The following is a 25435-nucleotide window of genomic DNA, read 5'->3' on the forward strand; positions in this document are numbered from 1 at the left end:
ATGCGCTGGCGGGTCGGCGGCGGTCTGGCACCGAGGCTCTCGGGTGCGGGCGGCTTCAGAGTCTGGGCGCAGGGGAGTGGCAGAGGGGGACGAGGAGGGACAGCAGGGGGCCGGGGAGCGCAGGACTGCTGGGGAAAGAACTTGCTGGCTCGGTTGCTCACAAAGGCAGAGCCCACCCAGCCGCGGGCGGGCGCACCCCTCGCTTCCCCGGAATCCAAGGGAGGCGAGTTCTTTCGCCCGAGGTCTCATCACCCACCTGCGTGCGCGAATATCTGAGTTTCCCCTAGAAACTTGTGTGTGTGTGTGGTTCATGAAATAACTGTGGCCACGAAAGGAAAAAAAAATTATTAAAAGGAACGAGAATTCCAGAAGGAGAGGGCTTTAGAACTTGCTATCTATCTTTTAAGAGTCTTGCTTTTAATACTCTTGCCCCTCTGTTATGTTTTTAGGCAATCCGTGTTTTTAAATCCTTTCTTGTATATACCATTAATGTGGGGGCGGGGGTGAAACGAATGAAGAACAGTGGATGAGGAAGAGGATGAAGAAGGAGGACCCTTTAAACAACAAAAATATATTTAGTTGATACAGTAACTTGAAATCCAAGAACTTGTTGAAAATGTGGAGTTGATGTGTTTTTGAAATGGATTTTCCTAAAGTTGTTTCTGCCCCCTCCCCAGATATTCTTACATCAGATTACTTCTGGAACTATTCCCTGAAACTGTTTGAAAGGATGGATAGAAGAATGAATGAATTAATCAATATTTTAAATTTTTCAGAGTAGTCCTTTATGGTACACTTACATTACTGAATAATTCTAGAATACTAACTGAGTTCCACAAAGCAAATACAGCCATATCCTTTGTAAATTATTTATTGAGTTCCTAAGATGCGTGACAAGGTTAATTTTAAATTGAAAGAATTTATTAAATACAAATTATTATGATTCCTTTGTTAAACTACTTTCTTCTTGCTCTCGAAAACACAAAACATGTCCAGTTATTAAATAGAAGTAGGATAATATAGTGGACACTTGTTGGTAACTACCGGTTTCACCTGCAATTTCAGTGTTATTCTTGTTCTTTAAGCTGCACCGGATCTCTCACGAGCCAGCTGGGTTTGTTCCTGGCTGCCTACGTGTGCATAGTGCTTGGCTGGTTTATAATGCATTACTGTATTCTCTTCAGAAGTCTTAATGAAGTAGCCAGCTGCAGAAGAATCTGGACCGTTAGATGAAAAATGGCTTTCCATGTGGAAGGACTGATAGCTATCATCGTGTTCTACCTTCTGATATTGCTGGTTGGAATATGGGCTGCCTGGAGAACCAAAAACACTGGCAGCGCAGAGGAGCGCAGCGAAGCCATAATAGTTGGTGGCCGAGACATTGGTTTGTTAGTTGGTGGATTCACCATGACAGGTAGGTGCAGGTGCTGCCTGCTCCGTGCAGTTCACCACCCTTCCCTGGCTTCTGTGAGTGTACAGCATGTGACTTCAGAGTGACAAAGCAAACATTGTTCTTTGTCCTGCAGGGATTCTTTATGTTTACTAGTTACATATATTTTTAAATAATTTTATATTTATTTAGAACTTAAAAATAAAATGATTTCAACTCAGTAGTACTTGAACGAAATGATTTTATAATAAAACACAGGGCTGGATATTAATGAAACAAATCTGGGCTCTGGGAGGTGTTGAGTGGATGGAGGCAAGAGTAAGAAGAAAGAGGTTGGGGAGTCGTGCTAGCCTTACAGGTTCCGTGTCTGTTAATTAATGTGATGGCAGCATCTCAACCTGTCCAATAATAGAAGCAGAGAGTTGTGACTCTGAGTTTTCTTAAATGATAAATATCAATGAATACTAACTAGTGATGGTTTTTAACCTGAATAAATAAATTCGGGGCAATACAATGCCAAACTGATAGATGCCCTGTTTTGAAAACTAAATCTCCCATCTAATAACTAATTCCTCACTGGAAAACAATCACATTATGATTCCACAACACTAAAAAAGAGATTTCTAGGAACCTTGGTATAAAAGGAAGAAAGCTAGGGTGTGGTCTCACAGGAATCCCAGGGCCACAGACTGCAGCTCCCTGTCATTCAAACCTTCTTTGTGTTATTGTTTCCTCCTTTGCCCTGAGGTGGCTCTGTTTAAAGGGTGATTTGTTTCTTTTTCATATGCTCCCTGGTCATTGAAAACAAATCAGAGAAACAACTTAAAATTGTATCTTTTATATTAGATACCCTTTCACTAACAACATGTATGTCATTTCAGAGTCTTGGTAGCCTTTTGAACATTAGCAACATACTCCATAACTAACAGGAACTCTGAGTGCTCATTGGAAAAATATCCCATTGGAATTTATATCCAAATGCTGCCCAATTTCAGTCTTGAAGTGCTACTTAAAAATGATTCACTGTGTATATCAAAATAGTTTACCAAACCAGTCTGGAGAGGGCCATCCATGTTCTGAATGTCTTGATCCAATCATCTGAAACCTACAATGTTCTATATGGACTGTAGATTTTACCTTTCAGATATTCACGCTTTATATTTGTTTAACTCTTCACCAACTGCACATGGAATCATTTGGTCTTTATAGCAGTCGTATGACAGGATTCTGGGGGAAAGTGAAGACCTAGGGTTACATGCTTAACAAGGACCAGAGCCGGGACCAAACCCAGGTCTTCTGGCAGGCATACCTGGGCCCTCCATGCCTGAGCCACATGCAGCCGTATAACTGGCTTCACTTTATTTATAAAGGTGCATAGTTTGTACTAACAGTAGAAAGAAATAAATGAGCTGCTGTATATCAAAGCATTTTTCTTCACTGTAAATTATTATAGTTTTGCATTACTCTAGTTTAATATTCTATTTAATATGCCCATAAAGATAACATTTTTGAATGTATTTTTACTATTTGGAGTGATTTTTTTTTTCCATCTAATAGGCTGTTAAAGTGTATGGAAAATATTTGAATGATGCTATTTCTTATAAAGTGCTATGGTCTAGCTCAGTTTTAAAGCTTCTTTTTTTCCCCCTCTTTCTCAGAACTCAAAAGAATCATGGTCAATATCATAATTCATTTAAAGTCTGAACCATATTACCTAACCTTTTCTGATTCGTTGACTTGCATATATTTTATAAAGAATAGAGGTTGAAAATGTTGATTCTTTTAAAATGAATATATTTTAAACGAGTCCGTGTTCTCACTCATGAATTTGACAAAAAAATATACAAACATGGAGAGCAAATTCTGACATAGAAGGAACTAGATTGATTAAAATGGAGGGACTTGTTTAATCATAATAAGTAACGAAGTCTTCACTTCTGCATTATAATACCTGCAATCATTCAGGCACCAATTTTCTATTTGGACAAGGGACAAGGGACCTACACAATGAAAAATGATCACTAATAAGCTTAGTGCTTGTAAGACCATCAGACCATTTACTTTATGCAGTGAAACGTTGCTGGTGTGTTGGCAGTTCCAGTTACCTAGCAAGAAGATAGAGTCTCAGGTTCTGTGCCTATAGAATTCATTTCTTCAGGTCCTTGTTAGACACCAAGTGAAAAAAAAAGTGTTTTTTTTTTTTTATTTCACCGGGGCTTAGAATGAGAAAAACAAATGATGGCATTTGCTATTTGTTAACACCTGATATAAAAAAGCTGCTGTGAAGATGGAAGTGGTTGTTAAATACGTACTTGGTTTTTAAGTGTCTACTTCAGGATTTGTATGTAAACTTTCCATTTAACTGTTCTTAAAATTCTTGTGCAGGAAAGTCTTTTTGTGTCAGCCTTTTCAAAATTAATATTAACCCTAAGACACTCCCTCTTCTTTCTTGTGTTGGCTTAAATATCAGATGAATTCTGGCATAAACGCAATAGAAACACTTGTCTTAGATAGTTTCATATATATATATATATATATGTATACATATATATACATATAATTTTATTTACCTACATATTACCTGTGAGATTTTGGAGAACTCATCAGAGTTCAATTTTATTCCCAATGGAACAATACAGCCTAGAATTCAATCTCATATCTGATAAGCTTATTATCAACCTGTGACATTCATAATTTTACATAAATTCTATATAGGGATTTTTAAAATATTTTTACCATATTGTACCTTAAAAGGATATAAACTGCAAAGATTTTGTGTTCTCTTCAATATTAGTTTTTCAGCAAGGATCAAATGTTATATTGTCATCTCAGAAAAAAAATCGTAGTTTGTATATCATTCTTGGCCCAAAATTGTTTAGGCAAAACTTGTATTCTTTGGTTTTTGACCTCCCTCCTTTAGCTATTATGTTATAGAAATTTGATATATCTGATGAAGACATGTTTCCTAATATTCCCTATGAAATACCTAAGACACACAGATTAAAATAAAAAAATTGTGAGTGGGTATGATTTCAACATTTTACTTTCTTCTGAGTGTTGTTCTAGACTCTATGTATTAGTATATGTTGAATACTTAAAGAGAAAGAGGGAAAATTTAAACTCACTTTAGTATACTTTGGAGGAGAAGTATCATCTCTCTCTTCCTTTCACTCTCCTAACAATTTAAGGTAGTAAGTACAACTTAGTTGTGATGCATATCAGATTAGCCATATCCTGTGTCCTCAGAGTGTTTAGGAAAAGACTATTAATAAAAAGCACACTAACACATACACATATGTCCTCTTACACATATATATGCATGCTTATGTGGGCACACACATTCACACACACACAAAGCACTCCTCAAGGACAATAGCCATGATAAATGTGGAAAAAGACCAATATAATTAAAATGGAAGGGCTTTGAAATAGAGATATTTGACCCTATATTATGGGGGTTGGGAAAAAAGTTATAGAATTATTAAGAATAGAAATAGTCATATGGCATATTGCATTTGAACTCAGATTTATTATATTTGATCACATTGAAAAGTTTGATGACTAAATGCATTTAGAAAACATCTAGGGCAGCACTGTTCAGTAGAAATGCAATGTGAGTCACTAACGTAATGTTGTATTTTCTACAAGCCTCATTTAAAAACAAAAAGCAATAGATGAGTTAATGTTAATAATATAATTTACTTAGCTCAAGACATTCAAAATGTTTCTATTTGAACATGTGATCAGTAAAAGAAAAACTTTGAAATCCAGTGTGGATTTTATACTCATAGAACATCTCAATTCACACTAGCCACATTCCAGGCATATTTTAGGCGCTCAATAGCCGCAAATGCTAGTGGCCACAGCATGGGACAGGCAGGTGTAAGGTAAAACAGGTAAGACAGTGTCATTCCCTCACTTTTCATTCCATTTCAGCCACTTGGGTCGGAGGAGGCTATATCAACGGCACAGCTGAAGCAGTTTATGTACCAGATTACGGTCTAGCGTGGGCTCAGGCACCAATTGGATACTCCCTTAGTCTGATTTTAGGTAAGTGAAAGTATAAATTTTGGTGACTCATTCAGTAAAGCATAATGAATAGGAGTATAAATAACAAGTGGAATAATAAATCAAACAATGTGAATGATTATTGTGGAAAAAATGTCACCAAAAATCTCTAAGTAGCTGTTACCAGAAATTGGTAAGTAGCAGAACACTATTTGATCTCTTGATTATGGAATATGATATGTTAAAAAAATTCCTTTGATCCTATAGCTATCAGAGTAGTGAATTTCTTACCATAATCATATTTTATTTCTTTCAAAAACAGTATGGATATGTCATTAAAAATGAATCAACTTGTACCTGAGTTTCTTTTTGTAAATCAAACTAGTAAAAGGTAAAAAATATTATGTAACATGAGTTCCTCATTTTTTTCACTCAATATACTTTTATTGGATCTTGTGCATATGCAAAATATCTGAATGCTGTGCTGGGCAATACAAAGGTATCAAGGCGTTTTCATGAACACTACTCTGGATATGTTTTTTAATTCACATGCCTCAGTTACATTGTCCAATTGTCCTTTGAGCACATACAGTGTTAAATACACTAAAAATTTTATATTAGGTTGATAAATACTTCTCGGTGCTATACTCACAGGATATTCAGATTGGTTCCTTAATCCATAAACATGTTCTTAAAACAACATTTTGTTTGAGAAATTATAGCATAGTAAAAGGTTGGCAAAGACTATTATATTGTGAATTTTTTATCTTCTCATAAACACTTGTTTATTTCTTCTAGGTGGTCTTTTCTTTGCAAAACCTATGCGTTCCAAAGGGTATGTGACCATGTTAGACCCATTTCAGCAGATCTATGGAAAACGCATGGGTGGGCTCCTGTTTATCCCTGCACTAATGGGAGAAATGTTCTGGGCTGCAGCAATTTTCTCTGCATTGGGTAAGGACCAACTGAGTGTTGTTCTAGATGCATCTCTCTAGTTAACTGAACATCAGATATGCAAACTTACTCTCTTCAGCCTTGGTTTCTAAAGAGATTTTTATTAAAACCATACACAGAGCTACATTTATATTCATAAAAGCTTAACATAAATTCTGTATTTACTTACAGTGTGGCTGTGTTGGTTAAATAAAACCTCAATTGCATTTTTAAAATGTGAATTTCATCATTAGAGTGATAACATGAATTACAATGATCAAGGGTTGCTTTTATAAGTCACATATGATTTTGATCAAAGTATAATTAATTATACCTAACTAAAAAGTACACTTTATTTAAAAATAATTTTCGAAACAAAGGTTCAGGAGCTGGGGGTTAGGGGGAACATTAATATATATTCTTGGTGTTGAATGCATGTATATCAATGGTTTAGATCTTAATTTATTCAGTAAGTCTCCTTTCCGTAAACTGAGAACTTTTTAATTTCCATTGTTTTCTTTCTAATAACTGCCATGTTAATTGATATAAATGTAAATACAAAGCTATTTAAACTTTTCAAAGAATAGTATTGCATGCTATTTTTAAAGCATTAATACTTCTAGAAATGTTAACTTTTTAAATCAAATATGTCTAAAAACAAATATAAAACCAAGTATGAGTCCCAACAGCAAAGAACATTCTTAGAGAAATGAGATCTCACCAATCCTCTGCTGATGGAATAGGTAAGTAATATAAGTCACACAGGAAAACTACCACACTGGAAATATTTCAATAAACTGATATTTTAAAAAGCACAATGGTTTGGTTTATTAGTGGAAAAATTAAGTATGGCCAACTGTAACAAGGATTTCCCCTCCAGTTTAAATGTCTCCTTAGTAACTCATATAAGAAATCTTCCCTATCCTGAGCTTCTCCTCACCTGCATTCTAGTCTGAGAGATGCAGACTTAGAGGTGCGCTGCCTGGGGCCAGTTGACAAAGTCTGAACGTCTGAGCTGTGGAAGCAGCTGGGAGGTATAGCGCCCTCTGCGGAGGAGTGCACTGCCTCACCTCCAGCAGATCCGCCTTCATCCTGCAAGATACTCAGCTCAGCCCTGGGGTCCATGGTTACCTGTAGGAGCCTCCACCTGGCTCCTCCCCCATCCGCCTCTGCTTCTAGCTGCCTCAGCCCTACCCCAGCCTCCCTTATTTGGATAAATGAAACAATCTCCCTGCTTACAGTTCTGCCCTCCTCCTGTCATCTCCACGTGGCAGCCACATTCTAAGTTCAGATCCCATCATGCCCCTTTCCTGCTCAAACCAAACTTTTTAATAAGGCTGCTAAGTATGACCCAGGCTTTGATGCTCTCCTCTCATTCCCCTGCCCTGCCTGCCCTCTTTCTTCCACCAGAATGATGGTCGTATGCTCTTGCACCAGACACTTTGCAAGCCCAGTGCCTGTGCTGTAGACTCATCTCCACTCTTTTCCCCTCCATCTGCCTAGGCAACCTTAATGTGTCCTTTGGATCTTCTCATAGATGTCACTTCCTCGGAGCAGTCCCACTGAACTTGCTGGGTGCCTTTGCTATGGGCTTCCTCAGGCACCTGGAATTTTGTTCTCATTGGACTTATCACTTTGCATAATTATTTACCTGTTTACCTATTCCATACCCAATTTCCTTGCAGTATACAAAATGGATTGTAATTTCTTGAAGGCAGGACTTGTGTCTTGTTAACAGTTATAATCCTATCACAAACGAATGAATGAATGAGTCCTGTGTGGCTATACTTTCTTCAAAAGAGAAAAAGAATAACAGTGTTACTTCTTTTCTCCTCAGTGTAATCACATTACATCATAAAGTATTGGGTTGTAGACACTTTTAGGGATCCAGAAACTGAATGTAGATTCTTTAGACTTGTCCTTATGGGCCTTGGATTCTCAGACCACTTGCAAGATTTAGGAAAACAAGAGATTTCAGTGGGATCATGGGAAATCTTCAGGTGCAATACCCTGCTTTTTAATCGGGGAAATCTGACCCATCCTACTGAGTGTTGAGTTCCTTCTTGAAGATCAGTAGAGTTGGAAGTTCCTCAACCTTCCCCAGTGAGCCATGTCAATTTTTGACATCTAGGCATTCATGTGTGTTATTCTTTATTTTTTATTTTTACAAATGGACAGGGCTTTACAGCCAGATTTTACGTACGTGATCAGAACAAAAGTAAGATATGATGAATTTCCTTCTATGTTATATATTCTGGACTGCAATCTTGTCTTTTGGCTTCAGTATTAACACCATATGTGGCCTGTATAATATCAAATATTATTGTATACTATCTTTCGCTCCTTTCTCTCTCAAACTCCCGTATAGCCTTATTTTATTTTATTGGTCCCCAACTTGATGTGGTGAAGAAGAGAAATTGATAGTTATAAAATGTGGTAAGAACTCAGTGGATAATGTTACACTTCCCTAGTGCTAGAAAATAATCCTCCACACCTACTGCTGTACTTACATTCTAATGAAATTATGTGTAAAAATACACCTCTCTTCCCCCCTGGCTCTCATTAGCTGAGAAGCAATGGGAGTTTATTTGCCATTGGTTTAAACACCAGCAAATTTTGGTTTTAAGAACAAACTACCTGCTGAGGTATCAAAAAAGGAGTGGGCTGAATATCTAACAAAATACAAAATGTTCACTCTCACTGAATAAAGATGAATTTATGTAGCAGAGACTGGAAGAGAGAATATAATTAATAAGTTAATGCTTCTAAATTATTTTGGAAATATAGAACATAGTAGCTAACCTCTGGACTTTGTTACAATTTGTTATTTTTTTATATATGTGTCTATGTCTGTGTGTATAGTTCCATGTACAGTCATGCATCTCTTAATGATGGGTATGTGTTTTGAGAAATGTGCCAAAAGTTGATTTCATCCTTGTGGGAACATCATAGAGTACACTTACACAAACCTAGATGGTACAACGTATTACACACCTAGGCTATATAGTATAGCTTATTGTTCATAGGCTACAAACCTATACAGTATTACTGCACTGAATACTGTAGGTAATTGTAACACAGTGGCAACAATGTCACTAGTTGATAAGAATTTTTCAGCTACATGTATGTATATATGGTCTATCACTGACAGTAACGTTATTATATCATGCATGACTACATAGGTAAATATGTTATAGTCTGTTTCTCTCTACACACACAGACTCACATATATCAAACAACATATTTGAAAACATCACTGCTATTGCTTAAAATAAATTAATACCTATATTTTCTTCATAAATAATAGTTGGACAAAATTCAAGGTTAGTGTTTATTAAAAATAACTTGGGATATTTAAGAATATGCAAGTATAATATCTATTACCACCTTATGGTGAATGTGGATAGTTCACTATTGAAACATAGGAGGATCTTATGGTATAAATGAACAACATCTTATAAATTTTTAAAGAAATGTATATTTATACTTCTAACAGCTCAAATTCAGTAGATTTTCATAACTTTCTTTACATTATATTTATTTGTATAGCTTCATAAGTAGACAAATATTTCACAACAGCTCTCAAATTATAACTTTGTTTTGCTTACTACATTTGATTTTATTAATTGGAAAATATTTTAGAGAAAAAATTATCATACTCTTAATAGAGGAGTGGTTGACTTTTTTCAATTCACTGAGTTACAATCATATGACAGCATCTATAAGGACCACAAATCTTTAGGGTCTTAGTCCAGGAATCTTTCTTTTATAATTGAACTATTTATAATTCATGGGATATAGCTTAGAAATGTTATTAAAGTGGAGAACTATACTGAAAGAAGAATGACAGAGTTGGAAATAAAGTTTCAACATGTGAAGTAAAGGATTTCGGGAAAAAAGTAACTTTTTAGATATTTATATAACAACAACTCAGTCAATTTTCTAAAGCAACTTACAAATAATTTACCTTTTTGTCTTCATCCTCCAACTCCTTACTAGATTTTTCTTTTGAATTTTTACTTGAAAAAGTAATTTTATTACCATGGCAAAGGCCCTAAAAATTTGTCTAAAATATTTCGTACTGATATTTTAGATAAAAATATCTTATATTGCTCTTTGAGATAATGGATTTTCATCTCAGGTGGGGTTTGTATACTATTAGCATGCCAATTGAGAATGGGAAGAGAATATAAGACAGTTGGCTGCAATTGATGATACAGAAAACCACAGATTTGTTGCATGTATGCTAGAATATCTATCATTGCTGCATTTAATAATATGACATATAAACTGTATAGTTTTGAGAACAATAGGAAAAGGGCTTGTAAAGCAAGAAATGAATTATGAACTGTCAGTTTAAGAACCACAGTGGCCCTAACTGTCCATACCACAATATTCTCAGTGGGAATATAGACACCAACAAACACAATAAACAATGTTATAAAGAAAGAGAAAAATAAATTTTATTTCTATGGCAAATATAAAAGTTGATGGTGAAAATATGATTTTTAAATATAAGGCTCTTCAGTATAGGTATCATAGGAGCAGGACTGGCATGTTCCCCCAATTTAATAAAAATAAAATGATCTTTTAAGAATTTGAGAGAGAAAAAGTTAACAGATACAATTTACTAATTTTATGATTTTCTCCTACACATTTGTCTCAACTATTTGTCAGCTATCAGATGCTAGCAAGAGGCAGAGTAAATGCAAAATAACAAATAGATATTAATTGGAATATGTGGAAATGTGAGATCATGCTTCTCAAAAAGCCTTTTCTCATAAATGTGAATAAATACATTGCATATATAGTTATGCACCATATAATGACTTTTCAGTCAAGGACAGAACACATATGTGTGACAGTGGTCCTATAGCATTATAATACCATATTTTTATTATCCTTTTCTATGTTTAGGTATGTTTAGCACAAATCCTTGCTACTGTGTTACAATTGCCTACAGTGTTCGGTAAGGCAACATGCTGTACAGGGGTGTGTAGTGGGCTATGTCATCTAGGTTTGTGTAAGCACACTCTGATGTTTGCACAGTGATGAAGTCGCCTAATGATGCATTTCTCAGAAAATATTTCTGTTGTTAACCAACATATAACTGTGTTTAAGTCAGAGTTTCAGATAGTGAAATTGTTGCAAGTTCTTATAATGGAATTCAATCTATCAGTAATTCAAGGTATTCTGTAGTCATGATATAAATTTCAGGTGCTCTCTGCATAAATAAGTTAGCAAAGCACTAATTTCAGAAAGCAAGAATAGATGGATAACTGAATTGATTAATATCTAAAAATTTCAATAGTAAAATTCACTTTAGCTGTTTTCAACCAATCACTTTGCAAATGACGCAGGGGGAAATATCAGCTATCACCGAACTTCCAGTATGCCCTTGTACAGAAATCAGAATCCATTTGCGCACCTTAACCGCGGCTTCCTTGTTGGTTTCCGTCAGGTGCCACCATCAGCGTGATCATCGACGTGGACGTGCGCGCTTCTGTCATTGTCTCCGCGCTGGTGGCCACTCTGTACACCCTGGTGGGCGGGCTCTACTCGGTGGCCTACACAGATGTCGTTCAGCTCTTTTGCATTTTTGTAGGACTGGTAAGTGGGGTGACACACAGCTTTGTCTTCATTTTTTTTCCCTGTAAAATATAACGTGGTATTTTGTAACTAACTCAGCAAAAATTAGTAGCAATGTTGTCTTCCATCATGAGTAATACATAAGAAATTGCCTACTATATAAAATTTTAAATATCTCTATGAATTAATTAGATGAAAAACTCTAATCATTTTGTTAGATTTTGACATAAAAGGGAGCTATTTGTAGTCTAAAAAAGTAGAAAAGGCTTAATTATATAAGCCACTGGAAAAATTTATCATATATTGCTTTTTATGTTTTATTAGGTAAAATGTGCTATATAATTATGAGACATGAGTATTATGAGTATTACATTAAAAGCATCTTAGTGTTTCTTGAGCACATTTTAGTCGAGGTTGATTCTTTGCAAACTCACATCTTAAAACGTGAAGATTATAATTATGCATATAATAATATCCAACATCTACGAAAGAAGTGTAAAGAAAATGGTGTGCTCACTGGGTGCTGGGGGCTGTCATGGATTCATGTATGTAAATTATCTCATCTTACACATGAATCATTTGAGTCGTAGATCTCATAAGGGCCATGCCCTGTGTGAAGGCCCTGGACAGAGCAAGCTAACACTGTAGATCACAACTCATTTTCCCAAGATTAGTCAAAGTACTTTGATTCCCCTTGTTTTTCTTTATTTTTTCTTATGATGGAAAGCTTTTTACCTTATTTTAGTTTTTACACTAGGCACTTAGAAAAGAAAGACGAAGAAGGAATCTCATACCTCACCTCTTTTTTAAAACTTTCTAGCATCTCTAATACCATCCTGAAGGAAAATTTAAAAGAATGGACTATAATTAGATTTATAATTTAACTATAAATTTACGTATGCTAGCAAAGATGCTAATATTCCCTCTTTTTCTCCTAGACATTTTATTTGCATGTCATGAAATTTTAATTGAATTTGTTGTTTAATTGAATGAAATTGAATGTTTAATTTGCTCAAGAACTTCCACTTTTTAGCTTTAAATTACTAAAGCCAAGTGGACAGTACTGAAATTTGTATTTTTCCTTAGAATCATCATAAACTTCCAGAAATAAAACAGAGAACACAGAAATAAATCCCTCTGCAGAACATTGCAAGGGAGGTTAGTTTGGCCATGACAGCTCTGGTAACTAATGCACTAGGTACTCTAAGAAACACAAGCCCAGGGGCTGAATCTATTACTGATGACATATGTGATTTCTCATTGCTTTATATGAGACCAGAACTTAAAACACACAGGTGCATAAATCAAGTGTGCAAGTGTAAAGATGATAGGGGAAATATGTTAGAATGGGACTCTGCTACAAAATGTAACTAAGTTGGTAAAGAATGAAGTTCTGTTGGTTACTAGTGAGGGTCTTATTCTACATATGATTGTTTCTCAAGTTTTAATTCCTATACATGCATACATAATTAACTTACACCTTAAAACATCTTCTTTTCTTAAATTCTCTAATTCTGCTGATTTTGTCATCACCTTTGTAACTCCAAAACTGTAATTTTGAGGTCCCTCTGTTAGTTTTCCCTCTCTGACCTCTCTCTCCTTTTGTAATCGAAGAGTCATTGACTCTCTCTTCATAAACCTTTTTAGCACCAATATCTTTCCATTCCAATGTCACTGCTGTGCTTTGGGCCTTCATCTAGGTGGTATTGAAAACACCTACTGCTCTCCCTGATGCCTCCCTTCCTTGAAACTCACTGTCCACATCTATCATGTTAAAATTCAAAAGAAATTCAACTGAAATCTTTTTTAATACTCAAGAAATGTTTCTAGCTTCCAGTTGCCTGAAAAACAAAATACAAATCCTTTACTTGCAATTCAGAGTTCTCTCCACACATCTTTCTTTATCTCTCCCATTTTCCTAAGCCACTCCCATGCCTGCAAACCCTGTTGCACAACAGATGTCAGAGCAAATACACATGCATACCCCCACCCATGCACTCACACACCTACACACACACACACCTGCATACACCTACACCTACACACAAACCTACATATACACACACCCTACCCCTACACACCTACACACACCCACACATACATACACACACACATGCCTACACACATACCTAGACACACCTACACATGCATACACCCACACACATGCCCATACACCATATATACCTCTACTTCTTGCCTTGCTTCATCTAGGCCATCTCCCCCTTCAATTCCTTTCTCTTCTAAATGTTAGTACTGGGTCTAACTTTGAAGGCTTGTTTCACTCATACGTTTCTCAATCAGATCTTTGCTTGTCACTTTAATGAGTAGATATTTTTCCATAATTCACACAACACATAAATCATGTGTGTGTGTGTATATATATATTTATGCATCTCAATATCTATCTATATCTCAAATGATATATTCCCAGAGGTTTCTGATAAATACTCCTATTGTTTATCTGACATGGTATAATCAAGCACAGAAGTAGACAATGCATTATTTTAATTTTTCTAAATCAATATTTAATGTTATCCCAAAGAGAACATGATTCGAGGTCCTTCTCTGTGTAAACAAGAGGAACTACCGAGCCATGCAGTCTGTGAGGTGTATAAACCTTGCATACACCAGACAGTTAAAATCCATAGCCTGAGGCTCCAATGTCGCTTCCTTTTACAGTGGATCAGTGTCCCCTTTGCACTGTCACACCCTGCAGTCTCAGACATCGGATTCACTGCTGTGCACACTAAATACCAGGAGCCCTGGCTGGGAACCATTGAGTCGTTTGAAGTCTACTCTTGGCTTGATAGTTTTCTGTTGTTGGTAAGTAATGCTCTTACCTGAGGAATGTGATCTAATCATTCCTAAAATAAACTGCATTTTCAAGATTTTCATATTTATACTAAAATTTTGCCTACAGGCTAATGGCTATTTCTGAATTGCTGGCTCTCTACTGGGAGGGTGGAGCCACATCCTGACTGTGTCCAATAGTGTCCAGACAGAGGGCACATGAGGCCTTGCAGGGCAGCACAGTGGGGTTACGTGTGGTGTGTCCACCTGTCTGTCACCGTGTAAGTCAGGCAATATCATGCCATCCCCCAGGGATCTCCCACGAGCTGAAAGCCAAGCCACCTAAAAGTTTTATTTTGTGTTTTTAATTAAGGGCTAAAAGCCAATGTGTCCCGAAATAAGTAACTCATTCAGTCTTAAATTACAGAGTAAGTGAATTAGTCGTGCCACGTGCCCTAAGTGGGTAAGATAAGTTGGAAAGGGAGGTGTCACTCAGGAAAGATGCCAAGTGAGAAGTCCCTAAAAGCCAGAGGCGGCTTGAAAACATGGAGATAGAACCTTGGCATTGGTGCTGGAGGGGGAGGAAGACACGGCAGAAATGATGGCAGACCGCAGGTTGAAAAGAAGGAAAACCAGGAGAACCAACTAGATTTTACAACTTTGCTAATTAGAGAGGTTATATATGAAAATAACACATCATATTTGATTTGAATATTGAACATAAGAAATTGGTTGCTTTTTATTTCAAAATCCAGGGAATTTGGTTATTTTTGTTTTATCTTTAGAGGGTTGACAATATTTTATGATGTTTGGTTCATGGCACTTTGCTAAATTTTAACATTACCTCGACGCTCAAAGTGAGTGTGCCTTTCCCAGTAAAAAATTTTCTAGTAAGGAGGCAGGAAAATATAGGGAAAAAATATATTTACGTTAGTGGATTGGAGGACTTTTTTCCTTAAGGATTATTAAGAAATCTGCTGGCTGTCATTTTTCTGGAATGGTTTATAATTGTGAAAGTAAGGGGTAGGAGTACATATGCATATGTATTACACCTGCAGGTGAGTGTGCTTATGGTTACAGCAAGGAGATGACAAAACTCATAAATATTAGGCAATTTGTTGGTAATCACACCGTTGTCTGAGTTAGATGCCGATATAGAACATCCAGATCTCAAAGTCCCTCTCCCTACACCGCATTGTAGTCCTCAGGTTATTCATCTTTGATATAAGACATTATATCAGGTGATTGCTAAGTTTCATCCAGCTCTAAAAATTATATGACCAAGTCAAATTCATGATTCAAATTGTAAAATGAGTTGAAATGAAAGAATACATGTTGAATGAATGAATGAACAGCAGAAATAAGCCTTGCAATGTTTCCCCAATGGTCTCTCATCTTCCAGTTGTCTCTCCAACGTCCCCTACATGGAAATGACTTGGCAAGTCCTGCTCATGACACTATCTAGGTAACTCCCAGTCCCCTTGGGAACCTGCCCACTGTCCCTGTATTAGCCTATACTAGGCCAACCACCTTCCTCACCTGTGGATATGTGAGCCCTCATTGGCTTCCCTGATGGCAGCCTGCCCACCTCTTATCCATATTGTCCACCGTCCATATTGCCCTCTGTTTTAGCCAGTTCGAGCTTCTGTAATAAAAGACCATAGGCTGGGTGATATATAAACAATACAATTTATTTTTCATAGTTCTGGAGGCTGGAAGTCCAAGCAAGACGTCAGCATGGTGGGGCTCTGGTGACGGCCCTCGTCCAAATTGCAGACGGCTGACTTTTCATTTTATCCTCACGTGGTAGAAAGAGGGCTAGAGGGCTCTCCGGCTTCTTCTTAAAAGGGCACTAATCCCATCATGAGGGCTCCATCCTCATGACCTGATGATTATCTCCCGAAAGCCCTACCTCTGAATGCCATCACGTTGGGATTAGGGTTTCGATATTTGAATTTTGGAAGGACACATTCAGTCCATCGCACCATAAGAGCTTCTGTTTGTAAATGGAGATCAGATTTTACCTTACTTAAAAACCTCTGACAACCTAAATGCCCAAGGTGATGGGTATGTAATTTATAAAATGACCTATCAATTTGTGTAATTCATTGACATGGAAGATATTAATGATCTATTAATTAACAGGTTGCAAAAGGAAAGGAAAGGAATATAGACTTGAGGAATGTTATTATGAATTTTAGAATTTCTTCTAGCATTTTGTTTTTAACCTTTAAAAATGTATGGCTTTTATAAGAAGGAAATTGTTACAGAATTAATATGTGGCAGGCACTCTGCTTGGCACAGGTGAGACAATGATAAACAAGATAGACATCCCAGAACTCAGAACCGAGAGTGAGAGAGAGACAGGCAATTGAAGAAACCTCAGTACATTGTGGTACCGCAAGCTCATTCATCAGGTCATTCACTTATATAATAAATATTTACTGAATGCACATTTTTCCCAGAGTAGTGGCAGTGACCTAAGTGAAAGCATTTTTTTAGCCTCCTCTGTAACCGTGCCCACACACCCTGACCTCTAATCTCACCAAATACCCACTGGTCTCACAGCTGCCTCGGTGGTGTTGTGTTTTATTTTGTTTTGTTTTGTCTTTCCTCCTCTTAGTCTCTCTCAAGCACTCTTATTCTTCCTCCTTCTCCACTGGGGATACCTTCCCTGTGCTCAGGGACTGACTCAACGTCATTTCTGTAGGTTTTCCTGATCACCACGCAGCTGCCTTTCCTCTCTCCCCTCTTCTCACCCCAAATAACGGTTTTTCATTTTTATTCCCATACAGCCTCTTTATATCATGCCATAAATTGCATTACAGTTTACATTTTTGATTGTATACCCTCAATAAGAAATTTGAGCACACTCCCCCTTATGTTGGTATGTGTATCTATCAATTACTTATGTTAATACATAGTGTTATGGTGAAGTCTGAGTTTTTAGTATACCCTTAGCTAGATTAGCCAAGAAAAGAAGAGAGAAGATTCAAGAAAATAATTTAGTATGTTTTCCTTTTTTTTTTTTTTTAAAGTCTGCGTTTTTTTAAAGTCTGCGTTTTTAGTATACCCTTAGCTAGATTAGCCAAGAAAAGAAGAGAGAAGATTCAAGAAAATAATTTAGTATGTTTTCCTTTTATTTTTTGAGGCAGGGCCTCTCTCCGTTGCCCAGGACAGGGTGCATTTGGGTCATCACAGCTCACTGAAGCTTCAAACTCCTGGGCTCAAGTGGTTTTCCTGCCTCAGCCTCCAGAGTAGCTGGGACTACAGGCATGTGCCACCAAGCCTGGCTATTTTTTTTTTATTTCTTTATTTTTAGTAGAGTTGGGGTCTTGCTATTGTCAAGGCTGGTCTCAAACTCCTGAGCTCAAGCTACCCTCCTGCCTCAGCCTCACAGAGTGCTAGGATTATAGGCATGAGCCACTGTGCCTGGACAAAAATCATATTTAAAAATATATAGCATTTAGATATATGGTGTAAATGAGTATAAATAGAAGATCTAATGTTTTCTTTGAGCCCCACTGTATTGCCTTGATCGCTCCACACTCTACACTCTGGAGAACACCATAATACCTTGACTCTCCCAGTGGAGAGCAAGTTCCAGGGCAAGAACCATGTGTTATTCATCCTTGTGCCCTTACAACCATTACATTGCCTGGCTCGTCATTGATGTCTATAAATTTGTATTGGTTTTTGTTGATTTATATCAATCTTCATACTTTCAGAATCTTAATTATTTTTTGAGAATATTTTATAATGGTTAGAATCTCCACACAAGAACAAATTGAAGGCTTCTGGGTAGTTTTTAATGCAGATTAAGGTTTGTAAGTTAAGGGAAAGAAAGGATTGCTCCATGTAATTATAAAGGAAAATAATTTAAGGAAATGTTGCATAATTGAAAGTATGGCAATAACATTGTCTTAGTCCATTCGGGCTGCTATAACAAAATACCACAAAATGAATGGCATATAAACAACGTAAATTTATTTTTCACAATTCTGAAGGCTGGAAAGTCCAAGATCAAGGCACTGTCAGATTTAGTGTCTGACAAGGACCCATTCCTCATAAAAGGTGCCTTCTTGCTGTATTCTCACAGAGTGGAAGGGAGGAATAAGCTCCTCTGGGAATCTTTATAAGACACTAATACCATTCAAGAGGGCTCTACCCTCATGACATCTCTCAAAGTTTCCCACCAATACCTAATATCTTAGAGATTAGAATTTCAATGTATGAATTTGGAGGGAACGTAAACTTCACACCACAGCAAATATAATGATAGCAACTGAGAACCATGGCATGTAGAACATTTTATATTAATATATGTCAGAGCCATAATTATGACTATTCCAAACGTGTTTGTTAATAAACCTCTAGTGTACTCTGAGTGCTTGTGGTTCTCATGCAGATGCTGGGTGGAATCCCATGGCAAGCCTACTTCCAGAGGGTCCTGTCCTCATCCTCAGCCACCTACGCACAAGTGCTGTCCTTCCTGGCGGCTTTTGGGTGCCTAGTGATGGCTCTCCCAGCCATACTCATTGGGGCCATTGGAGCATCAACAGGTAAATTTCTTGCAGCTTCACTACAGGTGCCAGTTAGTTTACCAATCCCCACCTAGCATCATCCCTGTCCCCCTTCCCTCTTACCCCCATATAGTGAATTTTTCTCATCATGTTCCCATATACATACACCATTGTTTTAACATTTGGTAAATTGGATTATAGTTCAGCAGTCTCCCATTTTCTTATTTTCTCACTCCACCAATAAAATATTGGTGAGTATGTATACCCCTTCCCCAATTTTGGTATATTTATGTGTTGTTCATATGCACTCCTATCAACAATGGATCTCGACCAATGTGCATGTTGACATCATCTGGGGATTAAGAGGAGTTCTTTTAAAAATACGCTTTTCTGACCTACTTCACTTTATTTAATAATCAAAGATAAAGCCACACACCAGTGTTCTTTTAAGCCCCTTTGGTGAGGCCACTGACTTACCTGGTATTATCATGTAAGCCCACTTTGAACTTGAGATTCCTGCTTTATATTTTCAATAGTTTGCTAATTAAGAGTTTTCTTTCTTGGAGAAATCAATTATTAAGTGTATGATTAGATAAACTAAGAAACTAAATTACTTAGAAAATAACTTACTTAAAACTGGTAAGAAAAAAAGAAGCATTATGAAATGCTCATCTCTCTGTTAACCTCTATGGGGAACACTTTTAAAATCTCACCTTTAATTTGATTGAACTTATTAATTACCTTACCCTTATGTTCCCATGCTATAAAACTTTTAAGAGTATTCATTGAAAATATATCACATTAACCCAAATTCAAAGGAGTCTTCTAGATAAAGGTAATTTGAAAAGATTAGAGAGTTCCCCTTTCACCCTTTTGTGTTTTATAAAGATGATCCAAGTTGATGTTCATGTGGTAACTTTGACTTTCAATTAGTAGAGCTATTTATTGCATTATATTATTTAACTTTTAAGAGAGCAGTCATGGTTCATAATGTAAATTCTCCATTCCAGTTGTTCATTGTTATTTGTGACATAAAGAAACATTTTAAAAAGATAAAATAAGATGACTGAAAAAAGTGGTATAGAGTGTTTTCCTTTGGGAAAAAATAGCATTTCTCTTGCAAGCAGAAAATAGATCTGGACATTGTGTGTGTGTGTGTGTGTGTGTGTGTGTGTGTGTGTGTGTGTGTTGTAGGATAGCAGACTCATAAAGCCTATTTTTTTTCTTGGATTAGGTATGCTAAATTGTTATTTCTATTTTAATAACATCTCAGTCAAGGCTATAAAATTGGCTTCATCGAAGCATGGCTTCAATGCCAATTATAATAGAAAATGCAGGAAGAAAAAAAATGGTAGGATCCAAAGGAAACCACTCCTACTTGGTCATGTAATCATGGTATTAAAGAAGTTTAGCAAATAAAAAATAAACTATGTTAATGTACACTGAGGGGTTCTATTGCATTCTCCAACACATGCTATGACTAAAGAGTAAAGAAGCCATATATTCAAACATAAACTTATGTTTTAAGTCCTCTTATCATACCATATCAAAAATCCTCCAGAAAATTTTGGCCCATGACTATACTTTTTATTCAATAATAAGGACTGCCCTAAATCTAGTGAAATTCTATGCAAAGTGGAATTAGTGGGGAGAAAGACAATGTATGTATGCAAGAAAATGATGGCTGATAAGGCCCCACTGCTGTCTTTCTCTATTTACACATGGATAAGTGAGCCCTAAGGAAGAAACACTGAGTATCCTGTCTCATTTCCAAGTGGATGAAGGAAAACTCTATGATTCAGTTTAAGAGCATTTGTTTTCCATGATTCTACACAATGTAACACCACCATTGCAGAAAAGGACTATATACCTCACCACCATGATCTTCACAGGTGTTGGGCATTAGACTAGCTATAACCAATACCCAACCAATTAGAAATCAGGACATATGAGACATTTTCACTTGACCAGTCCATGGACTTCCTATCTAAGTAGACTAACTTATGTGATTCTGAGTTTATTTCAAAACCACCTAGTAGGTAGGATGACCCTGGGTGGATAAAGAGCATATGACTCTTTGATGGTTGTTATGGTTGTTGTTTCTATTCAACAGACTGGAACCAGACTTCATATGGGTTTCCAGATCCCAAGGACAAAGAAGAAGCAGACATGATTTTACCAATTGTTCTGCAGTATCTCTGCCCCGTGTACATTTCTTTCTTTGGTCTAGGTGCAGTTTCTGCTGCTGTCATGTCATCAGCAGATTCTTCCATCTTGTCAGCAAGTTCAATGTTTGCTCGAAACATCTACCAGCTTTCCTTCAGACAAAATGTAAGGACAGTTTCTCCAACTTGTAATTTATTATTGTTGTGTTGCTGCTGCTGTTGAATTTGTTTTCTATATACATATAATTATATAGTAAATATATTCATATATATTTATTAATATTCTACCTTAAAACCTGACCCTACTTTGATTAAATGTACAAGGTTAAATAACAACAAATTTTATTTCTGCCATAAATGGATGTTATCTATACATGTCATCATTCATGTTAATAATGAAGGGAACAAATAATCTATTTCCCAAGAGGTACAGTCATAATTGCTATAACTTAAACTTCTTGTCTTTCTGATGAAAGAGTAATGAAACCTAAATTATCTCAGCAAAACTTTTAGTCTAATTAAATATACCAGGAAACTGGAGAACCATGGTGGAAGCAGGAAATGGGAAGTTATTTTACATGCATTTCTGTAATATCTGGACTGCTCTTCACTTAAACTCCCAAATCTAAAGTCTCCTTTCAATGTGATTTTCCTTATTAAATCAAGTGGTTGCAAAATAGCAGGCTATTGCGGTCACTAGTGACCAACAGTCCCTCTCCACCTTCTTGCTTGATTAAAGCTTTGCCTTTCTCTAGATTTTCTGGGTCATAGTTAACAAAATGGTCCAGTGTTGTGTTGTGTTGCTTTATTTGTTTGTTTTTAACCAAGGAAACTCCTTAAACAAGCCTGTTTCAAGGGCACCAGAAGGTGGCTAGCCTTAAAGATGGTAGCACTCCTATGAAGAGAGGAGGTAGAGATGGTCCATGTTCTCTCCATGCAACTTAAGAACTGTACCTTAATATGTAGACTTAGTCCCTTGCTTTACTATCCCTCTATGACACCATGTTAGCTCAACCTACCTCTTCCCCACCAGTGCATTCAGGGAAAGGCTCAGGTGGTCTCTGCTCCATACTAAGGTACAGAGAAACCCCTTTCAAAGGTCCACCCAGGAGACCACCTAGATTGTTTGCTTCAGGTGCCCCAGTTTAGGTTAGGTTTAACCACAGATTGAGTCATTTAAACCAGGGAGATTCTTTAGACCAGTTTTAAAGCACAAAATAAATCTCATTCTTGGCTTACGTGAGCCAACACATCATGTGAAAAGCTGACCCTGTGGCAATTTCTTACAGGCATCAGACAAAGAAATCGTTTGGGTCATGCGAATCACGGTGTTTGTGTTTGGAGCATCTGCGACAGCCATGGCTTTGCTGACAAAGACTGTGTATGGGCTGTGGTACCTCAGTTCCGACCTCGTTTACATCATCATCTTCCCCCAGCTGCTCTGTGTGCTCTTTGTCAAGGGAACCAACACCTACGGGGCCGTGGCAGGTTATGTTTCCGGCCTTTTCCTGAGAATAACTGGAGGGGAGCCATACCTGCACCTACAGCCCTTGATCTTCTACCCTGGCTACTACCCTGATAAGAACGGTATATATAATCAGAGATTCCCATTTAAAACACTTGCCATGGTTACCTCGTTCTTAGCCAACATTGGCATCTCTTATCTAGCCAAATACCTATTTGAAAGTGGAAGCTTGCCACCAAAATTAGATGTGTTTGATGCTGTTGTTGCAAGGCACAGCGAAGAAAACATGGATAAGACAATTCTGGTGAGAAATGAAAATATTAAATTAGATGAACTTGCACCTGTGAAGCCTCGGCAGAGCATAACTCTCAGCTCAACTTTCACCAACAAAGAGGCCTTCCTTGACATCGATTCCAGTCCAGAAGGGTCTGGGACTGAAGATAATCTACAATGACCCCATCTCAGTAAAATGCTGCTTTCTCAAACAGAGTGCTATAATAGAGTAGTCCTGGAAAGGTGGTTTGCAACATATAAAAATATATTAAAAATAGAAACAACATCAGGAGGCCAAAAATCCATATAAAGTGTAACTGTACAAATACAAGCCAATCTAGAAGGAAACATCCATGAAAAAGCAACAATATCCTTTCTCATCTATAATAGTGTTGATTTTGATGCTAGATAGTTTTCTTAGGTATAAAAAGTGAATAAGGCCTCACTCAAAAGAACAAAGAGCCAAATAGAGTATTCACCTTTATTATGAAAAAAGGATATATGAAAGAGCCTAAGAAAAAAGGAAGTTGGATAATCTTGATACAAACATTGTTTGCTAATGCAGGGGTGAGTCTAGTTTAATTATCTCACTGAAGCTATGAGAATAACTCACAGTCATCCAATGAATGGTGCAATGAATTAACCAGCTGATTTTTCTTGGTATGATGATTAACACCTTTTATGTTCTGAGCTATAACATTTGCTGAATATGCAATCTGTTATTCCTTTAGTAATGGCATGTAATATTCTGAACCCAGGCAAAACAAACACACAAAAAACATTATATAATGGCATTGCTTTAGGTGCAAGGTGATAGGAAAATAGAGTCCATCTTTGTCAAGGAGCACTGGGATACTTTGTGTATGTCTATAATTACTATATGCATAGGAGAAGGTACCTGGAGCTTAGAAAGATCACTGGGCAACCTTAAAGCAATAAATCAGGAAGGTATTAAGCAGAAAGTAATAGGAAAAGCAGTGGATTTTTAAAATCTTCTGCTGAAGTATATAAAATTTTGCCTCATGATAAAAAAGTAATATCTAAATTAATTTTGTAAGTGAAATTGAGCCTTATGTAAGAGAGGTAGCTATATCGCATCAATTATGGTTAATGAGAGACAAATGGCTAAATTAGCATGTATTTCATTGACTATTTATCACCGACAACTCCCACGTCACTTCCTAATGGTAGTAAAATGAAAAGGAAAAAAAAACTCACTCATTTTTTGATATTCATTAATGGGAATGATTTATTGTTAAGGGATCTACTCTGTGGCACTTTTTCACATAAGCCAGTTTTAGGGACTGGACAAGAAACCACTATGAAAAGTCTATAGTGAATTTTAAAATATGGAAGAAAGCAGAAAGTAAAACTAAATCCTAAAGGAAAGAAGCCATCGATTTCAACATCTGATGTCTATGTAACTTTCATTACATTGGTCATTAAATATTATTTTGCTCCTTTTCTGGAGTTAATATATATATATATATATAATGGTTTGTATTTAATATAGAATTTCAAATGCTCTCCCACCAGTCTCACAATATAGAAACAACTGGAGCTGTGTCTACAAAAGCAAAGTGAACCAATGAGCTGAAAAATTATCTGGGAACTTGATCCAATAAAGAAAGCCAGTCTGAATTCTTGAAACTAAGACACTTTTTCCAGAAATTTTTTTGGGGGTATTTATAAACATAGTGAACTTCAGTGAGCTTATAAACACAGTGAGCTTCAGTGTTCAGCATTAAGTATAAAAGTTGTGTTTTGACTGTAGAATTCCTTTTCATAGGTTTAATTGCTGTCTTAAAGCATCAACCATTTCCTTCTTCATTAAACATGAATTAAATTTCCAGGGTAATTTTTGGAATATGGAATTACATAATTTTACATGTTGTAATGTCTCCTATTTTCAGTGCTTTATCAAAACTTGATGGTGAATATTACATTTCATTCAAATCTTTACCTAACATCATATACACCTAAATAAAAAAAGAATTCTGTTTATTTACCTTTTACTCAGAATCTAGTCAGTACCCTGTGGAGTACTTGGAAAGAGTGAATTTTTGGAACCAGTAAGGATGGGAGTCTCAAATTCTCAGACATGGATTGAGAAAAGAGCAAGGGACAGGAAATCTGTTAAAGGAAAGCCACAGAGATCAAAACATTTGATATGTAAAAGTAACTAATTGATAGAGACTACAGTTCCCAGTGAACACGATATTTCAGATGTACCCTGCCTTCCTTCCAGCACGTACCTGAATAATGACTTTTGTCCATTCCATCAGCATAAACTTTTGTC

General features: G+C 36.6%; 1 protein-coding gene across 1 annotated transcript; it reads left to right on the top strand.

Annotated features, from left to right (window-relative positions):
- The first annotated feature begins 1236 nt into the window (after positions 1-1236).
- Positions 1237-24535, top strand: SLC5A7 (solute carrier family 5 member 7). Its single transcript, XM_020286333.2, has 8 exons — positions 1237-1414; positions 5327-5440; positions 6197-6352; positions 11793-11941; positions 14600-14743; positions 19119-19272; positions 21347-21564; positions 22688-24535. The coding sequence occupies exons 1-8, from the start codon at positions 1237-1239 to the stop codon at positions 23315-23317; spliced, it is 1743 nt and encodes a 580-aa protein (XP_020141922.1). The 3' UTR covers positions 23318-24535.
- Positions 24536-25435: the final 900 nt, after the last annotated feature.

Source organism: Microcebus murinus, chromosome 3, assembly GCF_040939455.1.
Source record: "Microcebus murinus isolate Inina chromosome 3, M.murinus_Inina_mat1.0, whole genome shotgun sequence".
Taxonomy (NCBI): domain Eukaryota; kingdom Metazoa; phylum Chordata; class Mammalia; order Primates; family Cheirogaleidae; genus Microcebus; species Microcebus murinus.

Bases quoted from the DNA above. Each gene is read 5' to 3' on its own strand.
- SLC5A7 (XM_020286333.2), top strand. From the start codon at position 1,237: ATGGCTTTCCATGTGGAAGGACTGATAGCTATCATCGTGTTCTACCTT. The intron at 1,415-5,326 runs GTAGGTGCAGGT...ATTCCATTTCAG, and splicing joins TGGTGGATTCACCATGACAG to CCACTTGGGTCGGAGGAGGC. The intron at 11,942-14,599 runs GTAAGTGGGGTG...TTCCTTTTACAG, and splicing joins TTTGCATTTTTGTAGGACTG to TGGATCAGTGTCCCCTTTGC.